The sequence below is a fragment of the Moschus berezovskii genome, chromosome 18 (assembly GCF_049115385.1).
Source record: "Moschus berezovskii isolate FMDL1 chromosome 18, NW_MosBer_1.0, whole genome shotgun sequence".
NCBI lineage: Eukaryota > Metazoa > Chordata > Mammalia > Artiodactyla > Moschidae > Moschus > Moschus berezovskii.
In genome coordinates this window covers 11,976,709-11,996,072 of record NC_142477.1, presented here as the reverse complement: position 1 = coordinate 11,996,072, position 19,364 = coordinate 11,976,709, and the positions used below count along the sequence as shown (strand labels likewise).

At 48.1% G+C, this 19,364-nt stretch overlaps 1 protein-coding gene across 6 annotated transcripts in view; it reads right to left on the bottom strand.

The window, feature by feature from the left end:
* The window catches only part of MTRR (5-methyltetrahydrofolate-homocysteine methyltransferase reductase), a 33,094-nt gene that overhangs the window by 2,079 nt on the left and 11,651 nt on the right, over positions 1-19,364 (bottom strand). For 5 of the 6 annotated variants that reach the window (XM_055422273.2, XM_088827625.1, XM_088827627.1 and 2 more), the window contains 9 exons: positions 15,034-15,156; positions 13,074-13,227; positions 11,876-11,964; positions 9,365-9,545; positions 7,080-7,122; positions 6,339-6,525; positions 3,741-3,859; positions 2,468-2,560; positions 2,174-2,356 (listed from right to left, as the gene is read on the bottom strand). In XM_055422273.2, the coding sequence (XP_055278248.2) occupies positions 2,174-2,356; positions 2,468-2,560; positions 3,741-3,859; positions 6,339-6,525; positions 7,080-7,122; positions 9,365-9,545; positions 11,876-11,964; positions 13,074-13,227; positions 15,034-15,156 (1,172 nt within the window). The remainder of the gene's footprint in view (positions 1-2,173; positions 2,357-2,467; positions 2,561-3,740; positions 3,860-6,338; positions 6,526-7,079; positions 7,123-9,364; positions 9,546-11,875; positions 11,965-13,073; positions 13,228-15,033; positions 15,157-19,364) is intronic. The other variant, XM_088827626.1, reaches the window with a different exon arrangement.

Genomic DNA, 19,364 nt, shown 5'->3' with positions numbered 1-19,364 from the left:
CCATGCAGCACCTGCTGCGCCGTGGGCACTGCTGCCCCGGCTCTCCCACGGGGAGCAGGCGGCTGGCGCGGAGAGAACCTCGCCCACCTCCCATCTCTGGACACCTGCACAGCTCGGCAGGCACTGTGACGTCTGCGGCACGAGTAACTGCCGGACAGGACTGCACTGTGCTGGGAGCTGAACTCACCCCCACCTCCAGCGAGATTGCTTGAGAAAGCCGTAACAGCCGCCCCAATGTCCACCCCAACGTCCTCCCCCTGCTCCCCCGCAGCTCGCCGAGAGCACCTCAAGGCCACCCCCAGCCCTTCCTCACGTCCGGGGCTCCAGCTGCCACATGTCCTGGGCCCTGCGTTGTCTTCTCACTTGACTCCCAGCAGCAAAGGCCCCCCCTCGAGACAGTGGCCCTGGGCCGCGGGACAAGCTCGCGCCTTCCTCGGGGGCTGTCCTCAAGGTCCCCCGTGTTTGGTCCACACTAGAGGCCGAGGGTGTTCTCGCCGAGCTCTGACCTCAGAGCAGCTGTGAGTGCCGTCATCCCACTTCGTGGATAGGAGACAATGAGGCAGCAGTGACGGTGAGGGGCTACTTCTGGGCTAACATGTTAAGTTCTCAAGTGCCAGGTACTCATATAGTGTACACGCGTGTTTGCACACGGACTTCACCTCCATTATTTTAGGGCTGTACTCAAAACTTCCGCCTAAATCTGACAGCACTCTCCTCTGCAAACAAAAGGAAGACCAAATACCTCACCAGCAGCTACATGAACACATAAACCAACACCACATCCAGGGGCCCGGCCGTTTCTGACCTGAAGCAACTTCTAGCTGAGGAGTCATTAACGGGTCGTGGAATCAACTTAGGAGATAAGTCAGCTTTCTTTAAAACTGACACAACGAACAAATAGACGTTATCGGAATGTGTCACAGAGAGTAAGTCCAAAAGGTAAGTTGTTCTGCTTTATAAACCTTTTCAATTATATTTATACGCACTCCAGGTCATTATGCCAATATTTCTTTTTCTGTGTCAGTTTTAGAAATAAAAAACAAAAAACTCAACCTGGTAACTTAACGGAATGTTTTAAATGCTAGGCAGGGACGTGTCAGGATAAAAACAAAGTAAAGTTTCTCATTTCAAAACTCCTTTTTAATCAGCAAACATTTTGAGTTCCATTAAAACAAGTAACTACTTCCTAAATTTTTTTTTCCCTGTGGAGATCTTGGGTTTCTATAATGGATCTTGTCTCAAAAAGTAGATGAAACGTAAGACTGACTCTTGGCTTATGTCAACTTTGACATTACAGATCATGTCTTAAGGAAAAAATCCTGAATCCACATTCTCAGTGAAAAGTAAAAGTGAAAGTCGCTCAGTCCTGTCCAACTCTCTGCAACCCCATGGACTACACAGTCCATGGAATTCTCCAAGCCAGAATACTGGAGTGGGTAGCCTTTCCCTTCTCCAGGGGATCTTCCGAACCCAGGAATCGAATCCAGGTCTCCCGCATCGCAGGCAGATTAATTACCAGCTGAGCCACAAAGGAAGCCCAAGAATACTGGAGTGGGTAGCTTATCCCATCTCCAGCGGATCTTCCTGACCCAGGAATCAAACCGGGGTCTCCTGAATTGCAGGGAGATTCTCTACCAACTGAGCTATGAGGAAAGCCATTCTCAGAGTCAAAACCAAAGCTGCTTTCCTAGGTCAACTGCACAAATCACACGTTTAGTATTCACTGATCAAAATCAATTAAAACAATGAATTCAGTTCAGTTCAGTTCAGTCGCTCAGTCGTGTCCGACTCTCTGCGACCCCATGAATCAAAGGCATAGCAAAAATAAACACAGAAACTTAATTTAAAATAGCACAGAGCAGTTCGCAACGCACGAGTTAATCTTCTCTGGGGATCTTAGATCCCCAACCAGGGACTAAACCGATGCCCCCTGCAGCGGAAGTGTGGTCTTAACCACTGGACCCAGGGAAGGCTGCATGAGTTAATTTTCACTTTGTTTTCCTGATAATAACTTCCTGGCTATTGAGGGTATGTAAAAGTAGCTTTAGAACTTGTATTTCTATCCCTGTACTTGAGAATCAAATCTCCCACCCATACAGGTCCGGGTCATTAACCAATGGGCCCCTGGTTTCTTTAATGAACACCACCGATTGTCCGCATGCCCTGCACTCACCCACACATGTAAACATAACCGCTGTCCTGGAGGAGGACCCCCGCCACCTGTTTGCTGTGACGCTGGAGGCTGTCTTGCACATACTTGGCTGGGCCTTCCTCCTCCCCGACAGCAGCATCTCTTGAGAAGGAGACTTCCAAGTGAGTGAGCACGCCACACTTAAGGAAGTGTCTGAGCTCGTCTCTGAAACACGATATGTAACGGGTCACTGGAAGATTTGTAATTTCAAGTTGGAGAAGTCTGAGATGACAGCTATAGAACATGGAGTCTTACAACACGAGGGCTGCCAAGTACCTGAACAGATAATCCCTCTCCTTGTGTCTGCAGCCAAAGAACAGCCACATGGCTCCAAAGTGGCCCCCTGGGTGTTGTTCCTGGAGCTTCTCTCTAAGGGGAAAAGAAAGCTGAGGTCTGGTAGAAAGAACAGGTAACAGCAATCTCTCTTTTTGGCCTCTCCAGGTAGGTCTGTAAAACCCAACTCTGCAGTCACGCAAAGTCCATTTACTGAATTTACACTTCATTGTCCACAGGGTAAGCCGGCCACTCCAGCAGACACTAGAGAAAGTAAGCTTACCTCTGGGCTGAGACGTCTATGACCCTTTCCCTGACACCTCCAGAGCGGGGGTAATTCAAACGACCACACTGCGAAACCTCGACTAATTTCTACACTAAATACTAGCAACAATCTTATGACTAAAAACTCTCAATTTGTGTAATAGAGAAGTGGCACAGGTCTTTAAACGGTAGAACAGTCTGCTGTGCAATTTTCACCCATGATTGATATGTCCCACTTTTTTGTTTTCTTAACAACAACAAAAAAGAAAACTACGCAAAGATTTTGCCCGAAGAATATTACTACACTACCTGAGGAGCATTATGTGAGAATTGTTATTTCACACACAAGGAGAGAAGCACCATTTTATTTGTATCAAATAATTATGCCTTGATATGAAGATACATGAATTATTCTATTGAAAATAACTGGCGTTAGGGGTTTGATTCTGAAATGCTGGGTGTAACTGGGTCTTTGTGACAACCCAGTGCAGGAACAGATGGATGCTGGGAAAGGCTGAGGGCAGGAGAAGGGGTGACGGAGGATGAGGTGGCTGGATGGCATCACTGACACAATGGACATGAGTCTGCGCCGGCTCCGGGAGATGGTGAAGGACAGGGAGACCTGGCGTGCTGCCGTCCACGGGGTCACAGAGAGTCAGACAGGACTGGGCGTGAACATCAACAAAGGAACAGGTGGGGCAGCTGCGCGTCAGCACAGCATGAAGATGTGCTTGAGATCTGTCCCCAGCACCTGCACTATAATCTACAGGTCAGGGCTCGGCGGTGGGCGAGTAAATACTACCGTGAAAATGGAAGTTCCAGCACAAAGCAAAAGCTCCAGAAGATACATTCACTTTTCCCACAGTGATAAGTTATGCTATGCTATCACACATTTAATAATAATTTTTTTAAAATAAAAATTTTACAACTGAAGTCTAATATCCTAAAAACTCCAGAAGAAACAAAAAAACGCTCTATTATACTCCCAGCCAGGTCCATGAGGGATACATACCTGTGTTGCAGGAAACCAATGAAGGGGGCCACGCCCACTCCTGGACCCACCATTATGATGGGGACTGAAGGGTCATTTGGTAAGTGGAAAGAGTTTGTTGTTCTTGGAGAGATGGATATCTGAAACATTAAGCCAATGCTCATAAGTTTGAAAAAAAAAAAACCTGAACAAAAGCATATAACCTAGGTGCTGTCTGCCAAGGAAATCAGAAAGTGAAACTTCCCCTTAATTTCATCACTTCCCCTTCCCCTTAGAAGCATCACAAAATTAAGTAGCAGCATTAAATCTTACTGAAACCACAAGCACATCTGTCAACGCAGAGAAATAAACAAGTCTGTCTTGTAAATTTTTTTCTTTCTAAATCAAAAGTATTTTTTAAAATGACAGGGCTATTTCCGAGGTAGAACACTGAATAAATAAATAATGAGTTATTTTTCTAGGCCCAAAGAAAAAAACCTGTGTCCTAGTGGGCAACCCATCATATGAATCATGAAGAAATGCACACACAAAATGAAGACAAGGTCCTTCACATCAGGACATAAAGGGGCAATGCAGACTAACACCAAGATGGGGTGAAGGGTTTAAGCGGAAACCAGGCAAGCGAGAGAGAAACGAAGGGGCTGCCCTAAGGATGCCAGAGCACCGCACGACCTCCGCACCTGTGGGTCCAGGGTTTGCTGCAAAGCTAGACTAATAAACGAGATACAGACAAAAGTCTTTTTGCTACAATTTCAAAAGGGTTTTCTTCTAAACCATGTGCCAGGGGCACTTACAAGGAATCAGCTTGTTGACATGCTTGACCCTCAGTTTCACTATGGCGTAAGCTTCCGTTACACTGACCGATACTAACATGAGAATGACGGGAATCATCCCCACATTGCATACGGATATAGTCGTACATATTTCAGCCTCTGATTCAAGGGAAGCTGTCTGAAGCTCATCCATAGGATGGATACAGTACTTTTTAAATGGAGAACTGGCAGAGTTGCGTCAAATGACTGTTCTCGTTTTGGAGTGAGGCTGTGATGGATATTACATTAGCCTTCTTCACCTGATTCACCCACCTAACAATTTCACTGAAGGTACTCAACATGACAAGCACTTAGGATGGAGAAATGAGCAAACCAAATCTACGTCAATGGGACGCATATTCTACCGTGTGAAAAAGACGATAAACAAACATTCATCTACAGAAAGACAGATAATCAGTAAGTCCCATGAAGCAGAATAAAACTGCTGAAGAGATCACACTCCCATGTTCCAGGGACGGCGAGGAGACGGGAGAGTACTAGTCGGCTCCTGCTGCTCACGGGACGCTCACCCTGTCGGCCCAGGGCGGCGGCTCTGCACCACGACCTCCTTCACCTGCATCCAAAGCCAAGGAGCATCCCTGACCTGAGTCATCCCATCCGAGGTCAGAGGGGAAGATGACAGAGGCAAGCCCACCACCCCCATTGGGCGCGGAGCTCCTGCTGAGACCTGGCACAAGCCTGTCCGCTCACCTATCCCTGAGAGGCTGGTCACGTGGCCCGGCCACCCAGGAGCAGGAGGGGACGTCTACTCCCTGGGGGCGGGGGCATCTGTGAACCACAGGACCACCTGCCAGTTGGGGGACGGCGCGTGGTGGATGGATTAAACTTAAGTAGTTATAAATTACACGGCAAGATGAACCTTAAGTAGTTATAAATTACATCCTTTCTATCTGTACCTCCAGGGCCTCAAAACTGGGTAGTCAATAAAAATCTGTTAAAATGGGGAAGGAAGAAGAGGGAACAGGCTAGGGGGAAAGAAAGAAAGACTATGGGGGAAGCACCCACGCTTGGTGTTTGTAATATAGGTATTTCAATATGCTATTTTTAACTTTTTGGAGATCTGCTATTTTTGTGAGACCATGAAGTGACATGATACTTGTGTGTCAGTACTATTACTATAGTACTTCTTTCCAGAAAAGACGTTTCTCAGTTCTCAAAATTTTGTGGATATAAGGAAACACACATGGTAAAACACCTGTTCCAGTCAGCAGACTGGGAAAATACCAAGCTCAAGGACAATTTTAAGCTCCAGTCTTCTCTTAAGCTCTCTCAAGTATATATCAGAAGTCTTAATTTCCCCAAGGGCTGTCAACTTTTTAACTTCAGTAACTTAGAGCAACCAAACCAGGAATATGACACTACAAATGTCTTATTTTTCAAAAACATGTAAAAGACTTCATGATATAGACTCAACTTTTTTTTCGATTTCAACCATTCTTATGCGTGAGGAGGGAGAATGTAATTGTTCCCTTTGCATACAGTCTCAAATGAGATTTTGACAAGTGTGAATCAAAATATAAAACACAAAAGGTCTTCTGTTTACAAACATGATGAGCAAGGAGCGAAGACTGTACTGTATACAATTCATACTTTACACATTGGGGAAACACATGGACTATTTAATACTGAGTGAAAATTATGTTCTACTAACTTTCCAAAAGCCTAAAGCTCAAGTGTGGCATAGAGTTTCCTTTGAATGATTTATTGGTAACAAATGATGCAGGGGACATTTTTCCAATAAGCAATGAACGCTTTCAATGTCACCAAAACTGCACTCTCCTCATACCTTGGGAGCCAGGGTTTTCTTGCCATCTGCATGCTTTGCACACGTGTACGGCTGAAGAATTGATTCAACCAAGGTGGCGAGCCAGCCCGTGCACACGCCTCTCCGAAGAACCACCTCCGTGGTGTTAGACAAAAACTCCACGATGTTAAAAACGAAATGAAGCTTCCCCGGGTGAAACAGACTTGAGCTGCAAAGACAGAGAGCAGAGTTTTTAAACTCCGCATCAGGACTAACACATACAGGCCAGACCAGGCCTTTTTTTACTGCACTGAGGGGAATTTCTGAGTCACCTTCGCGCTCTTCAGAGAACAGCTCTGCTGCTTACTGCAAAGCCAGCCCTGCCCCCAGCGTCCTGATACCACTCAGGACAATTTCTGGTTACCTGTGTGCCCCCAAGACTAGATGGGATTTATACAGAACCGCTCCCTCTCCCTTTCCCCCTCCACCCCCAGAAAGGCGGCCAGGCACACCAATGAAGGCTGCAGGGGGAGGACCTGGAGACTCGCTAAGCAGGACACGGTTCTGGACTGTAAGAGCCACAGAAGATGCCACGCCCTATGGACTCTGGGAGGACAGGAGTCCAAGCCGGTTTTCTTCACTCCTTATCACGTCTGCTACCGTCTTCCACAAATCTGGCAAGTTTTCAGTAAATGGGCCTATAGCTAGCAAGGATATGAAGGTCGGAGTTTCATTTTATTTTAGGAGAAAGACGCTATGTATTACGTTAATAAGCATCAGTACCTTGCACACGAGTACGGTCTGGGTTGGAGCTTAGGAAGATGTTCTAGAAAAAAGCAAAAACAGGCAACTATTCACTCCTACTGAAAATAAAGTATATGTATACATGTAAACTATATGTAAAGGTCTGACTTCTAAGTTTTCTCTTATTTAGAATATTCAAAACAACTTCTGTTTCAGTTTTCATCATACTTTTAAATACCTATACATTCACTGTGAGTAAGCAGACCATTACTAGATACTACATCCAAATCTTAAAGATCAGACATACTCTGTTTCCTTAATGTGAAGCCAGTATTTCTACCTAAAGGCTGTTAGGTTTTTTTAAAACAGCAAACAGGAATAAGAGTAAGGTCCACAAATGGGCCTCCGAGTCAAGGAACCAATTACATTGTCTTCTGGGGTGTCTCCAGAGTTTTCAGACCTGAAATACAATTATGACCCAAAGACAATTAGACTGTGGAAAATACTTAGGCTGAAAATATTTTTCCTTCTTATATTTATAGGGTTATATCAAAAAACTGGAGTGTAACAGTGGACATTCTTAAATCAAGTTACCCAGAAATCCAGTGATTTCAAGACATATAGGTACTCTTTCAAAAGGAGACTAAGAGTCAATATTTGAATTGTCTACTAATAAAACTCTGGAAATTTTTGTGTTCATTATGTTATCATTTTGATAGTTATTTAGCAAAAATGTGGAAAGCCCTTTCTGAAATGTCTTACAGTTGCAATGTCAGAATAAGGTGTAAAAGAGGGTTCAACACTAATCCCTAGGTGTATTAAGTTTCATCACAGAAATCAGGAAATAACTGAAGTTTCTATAAGTCTCAATTAAAGAAACTTCTAAAGTTTATAAGCTGAAGCGTCGATACTTTGGTCACCTGATGTGAAGAGCTGACTCATTAGAAAAGACCATGATGCTGGGAAAGCTTGAAGGCAGGAGGTGAAGAGATGACAGAGGATGGGATGGTTGGATGGCATCACCAACTCAATGGACATAGGTTTGGGTAAACTCTGGGACTTGGTGATGGACAGGGAGGCCTGGCGTGCTGCGGTCCATGGGGTCACAAAGAGTCAGACACGACTGAGCGACTGAACTGAACTATTAGCTCAAAAGAAAGAGGGTAAGAGTGTTCATCTGAACAGGAACACGGGAAAAGCAGCCTCACCACTTGGAGGACAGAGAACATTAAAAAGTAAGGAGGGCCTGACTTGTAAAGGAGCGCCCTTCACTGTACTTGGCATCAGAAGGGACCTTACCGGCCTAACAGTACAAAGTACAGTACACATTTTCCTGTCACTATTTATCACTCCAAGAAAAGACAGGAGATGACAAAATACAAGCATAGAAAGTATTAAACAACAAAAGTTTTAAAATCCTATAAATGCTTACAGTCACCGTCCCTGGTAAACGTCTCCAAGTCCAGACAGCAGGTCCTTAAAGAGATCTGAAACTCTCTTCTGCTGGAGTACAAGGACCAGAAGACATGATTGGGGCAAAAACCAGGCTGACCTTCCATCTGGACGCCTGTCTCCCCAAGTCCACACTCGGAGGCACCCTGAGTAAGGTCACTTGTTTATGCTGGGCCAGCAAGAGGAGACCCTTGGGCTCTTGAAAACCAAAATCTGGACCTACCCAGGTGGGACATTTCTGAACCCTGCTCACAGAGCGTACACTTCATCACACTCCATCAATTATCACTATCCTTAAAAAAGATACTTTTCTTGGAAAGCTCATTTTTAGATAAAATTTGGCTAAGTGCTTTCTGAAAAACAGATTCGAGGCTGAAGGCTGAGCAAAAAAAGAGAATTACAACTGATTCTATTAATAGAGAAAAAGACCCTACTATCGGGAAAGACTGAAAGCAGGAGGAGAAGGGAACAACGGAGGGTGAGATGGTTGGATAGCATCACCAACTCGATGGACATGAATCTGAGCAAACTCTGGGAGACAGTGAAAGACAGGGAAGCCTGGTGTGCTACAGGCCATGGGGTTGCAAGAAGTCAGAGACCTCTTAGCAACCAAATGACAACAATATTGAGAGAACAAACGACAGTGACAATGGTAGGAAAGAAAACTGAAAAAGAAAAAACAAAAAAAACGGGAGAGAGATTCTCTGACCTCAGGAAAGCAGTTCAGCTGGTTAAGGCCCTGGGAAGCCCAGCTGTGGGACGCTTGCTTACTGACCAGTATGGAGACGTGCCCCCACAGGCCTGCAGGAACTCGAGGTGCCCTTAGCACAGAGGGGCTGCCGGGGAAAGGGCCTGTGATGGTGGCCACTCACCAAGCAGGAGGCCGAGCGGAGGCTGGCAGGACGGGAAGGCCCGCAGCAGGTCGGACAGACAGGCACCGGCATCCCTGACGAAGCGGGCGTAGTCGGCCGCCCCCTGCCTGCTGCACAGCTCCTGCAGCCGCCGCCTCTCCATGCTGTCGCCAGTGTGGTCCGCGAGGGCGCGCAGGAACGCCTGTGGCCAAGAAGCCAACAAGTCACCACGCGCTCTGTGGTCACAGCGTCAGAACACGGGATTGGTATCCACCTGGGATATGCCCAACTATAAAGAAAAAGGGAGTGTGGCCACCAGGACTGTGGCCAGGAAAAGGGCATTTCGTTTCATATTTGCTCTGATGGCAGCCCATCGAAGTGGGAAGGCCCACTTCTATTTTTTGGTCACCTTCCCTGTATCTTAAACTGACCTAATCAGTCATAAGTATGGTCTCAAGTTACATGTGAGTAAGCAGGAAGTCAAGTCTCCCCAGCAGACTGTTTTTGTTTTTTTTTAATATTTATTTATGTAGCATCTAGTTCCCTGGCATGTGGGATTTAGTTCCCTGACCAGGGATTGAACCCAGGGCCCCTGCATTGGGAGCCCGGAGTCTCAGCCACCAGACCACCAAGGAAGTCCCTCGTTAACCAAACATTTTTATCTCAGGACACCTACCTGTTCCTGTCTTAGCTGATGATTACAACCTGGATTTTGACACTTGTTTGACCACCATTAAGAGCTTCTTCTGACACGCACTGGGCACAAGAGGACACCTAACTTGCCCAAAAGGCTTCACAGGAGAGCGGGACCAACAACGCTACCCGAAACGGGAGTGGGCACCACTACACCCACGGCCCCTGCGTCCCGCAGGCCCGGACGCCCTTGACGGGGATGAGGAGATCACACTCCCGTGGGGCCGCGGGTTTCCACCGACTAGCCAAGAATCCCTGCCCAACCTACCCAGGGACCCACCAACTACAGGAGCGCAGGAGCGTACCAAGAACACCCTGAGCCAACCTTCTCAAGTCAATAAACCTTCCTAAATTACAGGCTAAAACACTAGCATATTTCTCACTTTACACTTAACAGAAACTTCACAGTACTAATAAAGGAAACACTGTATTATGTAGAGAACAAGTTGACAAACATTACTAAAACTTAAATTCTAAATATTTTTAACACAGTAACTATACTCCAAGGAATTTATTTTAAAAAGAAAATTTAGACAGGTGTATACAGATGCAAACAGAAGGTCAACCTAAATGGGTTTTTAATAGTGAAAAACTGGAAACAGTGGACTATCCTTAATCAAATCAACAGTTATAGCATCTTTTAATAAGATCTCCAGTATGTTTCCATGTTGGGATATGCAAACTCATGATTTCTTTTTAATAAAAAAAGGCATGTTACAGAACAGCATATATACTAGCAACACAAATACAAATGCTACCTGCAACCCCATGGACCACAGCCCACCGGGTTCCTCTGTCCTTAGGACTCTCCAGGCAAGAACTGGAGCGGGTTGCCATTTCCTTCTCCAGGGTATCTCCCCAACCCAGGGATTGAACCCAGATCTCCTGCTTTGCAGGCAGATTCTCTACTCTCTGAGCTACCAAGCCACCTGTTAACTGCAGGGGTCTAACTAAAAAGCACTTCTGCTTCCTGAATTACTTTTGTGTCCAGACTTTTTACAAGCATACTGCTTTTGCAGTTAGCAAAAATACATTTTTAAATATCTACATTGTTAAGTTTTCAGAAATGGTAGAGTTGAACTAAAATTGTGAAATTATGCAGGAAATTTTTATCACAGTGCATCGTAAATTTACTCAAATTATACCAAGGATTAAGCCCCTCCATTGAGTTTACTTCCCAAAGAGTAGAAATGCAGTTAACACCTTAATAAAGACAGTGTAACATAATAATGGTTTTATTCATTACAAGTTTGGTAAAACAGCTTGGAAAGCTCACCCATTAACATCCATTTGAGTAACAGGGCTAGAAAAACAACGGTAACGGTGGCACAACGCTGACATCTAGTGGATCTTTACCTCCAAATCCGTTTCAACGTCAATATGACTCTTCACCTTTCCCTAAAGAATTCTGACAAACTACAGACTTTTACACAAAAAGGGGTCTTCCCAACCTTAATGAGGGACAGGGGAGGGACAGCCCCACTCCGCATGCCTCCTGTCAATTAGAGAAAAAGTGTCTGTGCAGAGCTGGAAACCCCATGTCATCGAGGGCCACTTTCATCACTGGTTACCGCAACATTGAGTTAACGCCTAGTAAAATACGATTAAGGAAAAGCCCTGCTTGAAATTCTCATTTCAAAAGAAAATGTAACGTTTCAATATAAGAGCAATTTTAAAATATTTGTCCATGACATCACAGAGACACAGCACGGCTTGGGAACTATTCTGAACACAGGCTATGAAGATCATATTTTCTAAGCCTTCAAATGATATAATAAGCTGTATAGAGAGATAAGCATTTTTTAAAGTAGGTACCGAAAGAACGTAAACAAACAGTACCTTCTTGGGAACAGCTCGTATCTCGAGGCTCCAGGTGAGAAGGAACTGGAGAGAACACCTCTCAGGTACGTGCTGGGGCAAGGCCGCGCCTGTGTAGGGAGACAGGGAAGAGTTCACCGCACAGAGAATAAAGAGGTTTCCAACCCCCAGAAACAGTAACAGCTGTAATCTTTTACATTATAGTGCTATCAAAGTACAATATGACTTTGGTCAACGTTTATTCAGTCAAAAGATTTCCTCAGCAAGAACGTGAAAGAAAAATCCACTTTACAAAAACAATTTTATTAATTCAACAGTATTTCTGTATCAGCCATACCTATGAAATCTAGGTTTACCAAACAAAAGGAAGGGAATTATCTAAAACCAAGGAACAAAAAAGCCCAGGAATCGAACTGCGGTCTCCTGCATTGCAGGTGAATTCTTTACCAACCAAGCTATCAGAGAAGCCCCTCCAAAAGATGGCAGTGGTCCCATAACACTACCTGTCTTCCTCAGAAAAACTTTTAGAGCTGCCTGAGCTCTAGTTCCAGATTCTAAGCAAATCACTGAAGAATAATTTCCTTTAATCATGGAAAAAGCAACTATTTTCATGTATTAAATAAGCAATAACAAACAGGCCATGAGACACAAACATAAAACAACTACCCTTATTTTGGCAACATCTTGCAGTTTGTGGAATGTTCTCCCACCAGGAATTAAACCCGGGCCCCAGAACTGAGAGTCTGGAGTCCTAACCACCAGGGAACTCCCAACAAAAAGCAGTTTTTGAAACAGATTCATATACTACAGTTTTTCTGCATGACAACTCTAGTGTGCTAACTCAGAAGCAAAGCAATACCGACTGAAAAGAGACAACCTACCGTATGGGCTCAGCTCACCAACCTGCTTCTTGGAGACCACCGTTACACGCAACTTTGCATTTCCCAGTTTGCTGTAAGCCTGCTAATGTCTAGAGTTCTGGAAAAGCTGATTCTTCAACTTCATTTCTAATGTCTGTAAGCATCCGATACGCATAAACTCTATCACCACCTCATTGAGGGTAACTAACTGACTCCCCCAGGGCACCTGCTGTGGACACTAAGGACTCCTGCCCAAGACCAGCAAGCGCCTGTGTTCTGTTCTCAGGCACCTGGGCAGACTCGCCCTGTCACCCCCGTGCCCCCAAGGACATGCAGAACAGCAGGACACAGGCCTGCACCTTTCTTCCTCGTGTCTGCCTTGATCGTCACGGCGACGCGGTGCTCTTTCCTGTCTGCGAGCTGCAGTCTCTGCAGCAGGAACTGTACTTCAGAGTCGCTATTGGGACAGATCACATTGACGGCATCTCCAGGCTGGTAGGAAAAATCTGTTTTCTAGAGAAGAGCCGACACGAAATAAAAAAATGCCACATGAGTTAAGAGTTTTAGTTGTGGGGCAACCAACACAGTTTTTCTCATATGAACATTTGAACATACAAATTCGTTTTTTGCAATTAGAATTATTTTGTTTCCAACAAATAAGACCAATTACCTAAACAAGCATACTTTTATTAGGAGTTATTTTTAAAATAGAAATTCTGTAATTATCTAATGTTTTGCTTTATATTGAGTATTCACAGACTAGAAATTAAGACCTGCCTCTTCTGGAGATTAAGGTGTCCCGGTAAGCAGTGTTTTTAATAATCCATGTAAAAACCCTCTTTTGAAAACATACACATGCACTTTAGGAGCAAAGAAACTGCTCTTCAGCGGTCTCTCCTTTCTCCTTTTCTTCGGGGAGGAACAGGGGTGGGGAGACCGCTCTTCTCCCTTTAGTGACGTGCAGCATTAAAGCATCTGACCCGGCTCTGGCTGTGCACAAACCTGGGCTCCACCCACAGCAGGTCTGCGCACTCTGACAGAGTGGGGTGGGGTGGGGGTGTGGAGGGCTCTGGGAAGGGGCCTCTGACCACACACACTCACACCCCTGGCCTGTGAGGGACACACAGACCAGACCCACCCGTCTGCCAAACCGCACCTCTTTATGACAAAAGTGTGCAACAGACGTGAAATGCTTTCGCACATACAGGATACTTAGCAGTGGGGATAAAAACGTTCAAAAGAAAATGGAATTACTCAATAGTATGAGAGTCCCTTGGACTGCAAGGAGATCAACACTGAATATTCACTTGCAAAGACTGACACTGAAGCTCCAATACTTCGGCCACCTGATGCGAAGACTTGACTCATTGGAAAAGACCTCGATGCTGAGAAAGATCAAAGGCAAAAGGAGAAGGGGGCAGCAGAGGATGAGATGCCTAGAGAGCATCACCAACCGATTCAAGGGACATGGTTTGATCAAACTCCAGGAGACACTGAAGGACAGGGAAGCCTGGCAAGCTGCAGTCCATGGGGTCACAAAGAGTCGGTCAGGGCTTAGCAACTGAACAGAATAGTATGTAAGCAAAACCATCTAGTTTTGATGCCTGCCCTATTTCTTTTTTTCTATTAGAAATTCAACTAAACCTCCACCAACAGCCTTGACACTCTTTTCTGAAAGCCCAGCCTACTGAGCTCCATGGGACCCACATCCAGGGTCAAGCTACACGACTGTGAGCAGGTCCAGTCACGGCCTCCCACCTGAGGCCAGTGGCTGGGGCAGGGGCGGGGGGAGGCTTACAGATGTGGCTCCGAGAGCCAGCACAGACACCCCCTAAAACTGTGCGCAAAAAGGTTATATATAATCCTTCTTCTGGAGAGGGGGGTCCGTGACCTCTCCCAGATTCTCAAAGGAACAAGGACCACCACTCTGAGAAGGGACTGTCACAGGGCGGTCTAGCCTGGGCTCGACTCCCCTGGCCGCTGACCTCAGCTTCCTTGCCTGGGGCTCCTATACGCCAGTGCTGTGCTGATTCCCTTATTTTTTCGTGACTCAATGAGTAAGGCAGCAACACTACTCTCTCCATGGGGACTCACCTCAGTCACTCCTCATTTCAGCCCCTCCTTGAAGTGAAAAGAAAACAGGGATGAGATGGAGAGACAAAATGACGGGTCAGGAATAAACAAGGCAGGCCAGGTGGCTGGCCGCTGTCCAGCCAGACCCCTCCTTCTTCCGGCGTGTGTGGGCAAGGACACACCACAGGTAAGCCTCCGCACTGACTGACAATATCCCTGTGCTCAGAGACACATTCTGGAACTTACCGAAATGTCCAGCTCTATCAGAAGAGTGGTTTTTATGGCATCATTCGTAGTCAGCTGAACTGCCTTTGAAATCGGGACGTGAAACACTGGATCCACCGAGCTCACAGGTACGTGGCTTTCCTCCTTGAGAAAGGAATGTGATAGAGGGCTATGAAACGCGGTTTCCAATTATACTTACCACTGCTTCACTAAGCGGCAACATCAGAGCTACCAGATCTTTCAACATTCCCTGATGATATTTCAGAATTCTTCTCTAAGGTAAATGGCTACAGACAGGCCTCTCAATCTTTCAGAAGCTCATCTATATTTTAAACTCCTTGTCTACTAGACTTTAAAATTTCTGAGATTATATGGAAAATATCAGATACTAGCACTTTCCACGGAAAGGTCTAACAGTCTTCCTAATGAACGAGGCAAAAGGAAATAGCGTGTGTGAACATTTCAGAAGGAGATTCTAAAGGAGTGACAGACGTTTACGGTCGGAAGCTGCCTGCACAGATGGTGATAAGAGCCGTCAGAGTGGGGGGCGGTGCTGTTCCACAGAGCTTTCTGGACGCCGGGGATGCTCCATAACTTCACTGACTGATACCTGACCGTGGAGCACTGAGCACTGTAAACATGGCTGGTGTGATTTTAGGAACTGAATCCTTAACTTAATTTTCGTTAATTAACAGTAGCCACACACAGGTAAAATTAGACAACACAGGCCTTGGGAAACTATAAAGAAACCCAAATCTTGGTTCCACCTCACCAGTTTCATAACTTGATGATCCTAAGTTCTAATAAAATTGAAACTTACATCTCGGAAAGTGCTGGTCAGTTAACTGTGGATGAGTGGCTGTGTGGGAAGGCCAGGGAGAAGGCCAGGGCTGACGGTCTGAGACTTGTAGTGACGGGGATGGGGGCATGGCCTTCAGCAAGGCTGCTGGCAGTGCTCACAGCGGGTGCCCAGCACCTTGCTGTCACCTGAGCACTCACGGCCACACCTCTGTCTAGAGGCCGCCCCATCTAAAGACTAATCGACGACTTGAAAGGCCCAGCCCCTGTGCACAACTCACGACAACCCTGAAGGGCCACCCCGGCTTTGGAGAGGCCCGTGAGCATGGCCAGGGTTTTGCTAAAACCACAACACAGCTCAGCTTCTCCTGTGCCCTGTCCGGCTCCTGCCCCCAGACACCCCGGGGCGAGGAGGAGGCCCCGAAAACCATGTCACAGTGATTCCCGGGAACCCAGCCTGGGACAACCAGGCCCAGAGTAGCCCGAGAAAGTCGCTAAAGTGGGCGTGTGGTGCTGGAGGGCTGCCCCGGCCGGCAGTGAGAACACATGTGGTGACAGAACACCAGCTGCTGCGGGGACACGTGCTCGGCAAGGAAGAGGGAGCGGCACGGATCGGGCTGCTGGGACTGGAGGCTAAGCTTCACCGACACTTTTGGAAAAAATGCCAAAAGCCAAGAATAATGAGGCAACAACTAAAACCTACCAGGGAAAGCCAGAGGACACTCAGTAGCTTACACATGAGCACGCCCCTGCTGCAGCCTGAGGGCAGAGAAAGCAAGGGACTCGGCAGGGAAGAACGGGGGGTGGGGGACACCTGGGGGAGCGTCTTCAGTCCCGAGACGGCCCTGGCGCCCGCAGAGGGGCCGCTCCTTCCCTAAGGGCAAGAGCTCCCGTCTCGCATTAAGACAAGGTGGGGACTGCACCCCGCACCCTATCCCTCCTCCTGGCTGCTGGACCAAAACTACAGTTAAGAAGCAACAGGCCTGGCTGCCCGTGTGCTGGGCCAGCTCCAAAGAAAGGGCAGGCCAGAAGCACGCATCAGCAGAACACGTGTGTCCAGACAGGAGGCCGAGGCCCCCGGCCAGGCGGGGCAGGACACAGGTCTGGATGAAGGGCTTTCTCACTGGGGCACTCTCCCAGGACTCAGGCTTTCTTCCCCCTGGCAGAGCCCCAGAGATGACATAAACACACGGACAGCAGAGCGACTAGAGCAGAGGAAAAGCAAAGTGAGGCAGAAATGCCAAGACATCTGAGGACAGGATTGAAAAGCTCAGAGAAGAGGGCCTACCAGAGCAGACAAAACCATGTAAGGCCAAACCCACCAGCCGACAGATGCTCCCTGGAGCACCCAGAGACCACGTCACTGCCAAGGCCAACGGGCCCGCGCTGGTCAGGGGGACAGCAGAACCACCGAGCTCGCCTGCTGACGAGAGCTCACAAAGTGGGTGCCCAGCAACAGGAAACCCAGGGCCGCCCCCCTCCCCCCGGCACCAAGGCTGCGGCAGGTGGGAGCCCTTGGCCAGGAACGCCGGGGGGAGGGGTGCACACAAGGATCACAGTGAGCAGAGAAGCTGCGGGGCGGCCGGGGGCCCAACTCCCAGAAATCACGAGAATGATGAGCACACGGCTTCCAGAGGGTCCAAATGAACGGGCAGCCGGCAAGGGCGCTGGACCCGTCCTTACGAGGAAAAGAAACCAAGAAGTCATGAGCGGGAAGCTGTCCAATGAAAGCTCGAGATCCCTATCCAGTTGCTGGACCCAAGTCAGCTGTCAGACCTGAAGCTCTCCCACCCGAAGGGGCAAAATGGTAAACAGTATTTTGTTTACCCCAGGGGGAGTAACTCCACAAGGCACAGAAACCGCACCCACTAACGCCGCCCCAGGGGTCAACGAGCACTGGACTCAGGGACGCCGGCGGGGAGAGGGCCAGGCGCGGCTGCTGGCCCACACAGCCCCGAGGCCTGCGGCCACGGGTGACCAGAATCCTGGCCCAAGTCTGGCTCAAAGGGCCCCATCAGTGGCTCACCTGGCACTTAGCAGCGAAATCCTGGCCTGTGGGCTACGAGCCATCACAGAGGGGAGCGTCAAGAAGAAGCCTCTGAACCTGACACCTCTCTCTCTCCATTAAGATAAAAGACGAAAATCAGACTATCCTGGGGAGAGCAACAGATATCAAACAATCCTTAAAAAGCTGAAGGACACTGCAGGGTGTCTATCATGACTCCATAGGATTCACCAATCGGGCCCCTGGAGAAACCAGATGGGTCCTGGGGGATGACCCTAAGCCACCAGCAACTCCAACAAGCGGCAGCCCCAGCCGCGCCCGTGCGGCTGGTTCTCTGACGGAGCAGTTAGCGTAGCCTCTCGTGCAGGGCTCGTCCAAGAAGGTGTGGCCAACGTGCTCTTTTCCATCTCCACGCACAGAGGACCAGACGTGCTCACAGGCACATACTGTTTACCATTTTGCCCCAAGACCGTCACAAGGCTCCTGTTTGCTGGCACGAGGCGGCATGAGTAAATGGGGACCGTCTGGACACTCAGCAAACCTCACCCGGGCCCGCTGCCTCAACGCCTTCATGCCAGTGAGAGGGCACTGGCGTCCCCATGGCCTGTGGAGACTCAGGGCCCGTGGTGTGGTCCGGCGTGTCAGGACGTCCCCTCCCAAGACAAGGATGCGCTCTGTCCTCCTGCCCTTCACGGGGAGAGGTGCCTCCCACCTGGCAGGCCTCGGCAGCTCAGGGCCGCACACTCCACCCAAACACTGAGTGACACGGGAGGCCCCCAGGGCTGGGGGCCCGGGGCAGAGAAGGGCTCTGGGCAGGGCCCCGTGACGTGCCCACCAAGGCAGTGCAGCTCGCAGCCCACAGTCCAGGCGGCCCCACAGTAGTGGGGGGCACCAGGGACAGGGAGACAGCACTGGGTGGAAGGAGTGGGACCGGCTGCGGGCTCTGTCAGGCTTCGCTGAAGCTCTGGCTTCCCGGGTGGTGCCAGCGGTCACGAACCTGCCTGCCAGTGCAGGAGATAAAAGAGATGCGGTTTCAATCCCAGGGTTGGGAAGATTCAAAGGAGGGCAGAGCAACCCACGCCAGTATTTCTGCATGGAGAATCCTGTGAAGAGGGGAGCCTGGTGGGCTACAGTCCCTGGGGTCACCAAGAGTCAGACAGGATGGAAGTGACTGAGCACGCATGCACTGAAGCTCAGCTTCCGGCTCTGCCCAACCCGGCGCCATCCTCCCTTTCCCCACCCGCCCCGCTCCCCAAGGGAGTTATCCTAAGATGACGCCCTAAAACAGGAAACTTGTTTTCCTCAATCCCTTATCCTTTAGGAATACCCTTTAAACAGACTTACACAAGTTTCTATTAAATAGTTGAGATTTCAAAAAATCTTTTGAAGACATTACCAACAGCTCAAGTCTATTTAATGACACCTATCGTAAAAGAAACTCTCAAGCAGATCCTAAGTGAAGCATCTTGTCAGATCAATCAGAGACTGACACCCCTGCCACACACACTCATCTTTGCAATGCAAACCCGGGGCCGGCTCACCACGAGTC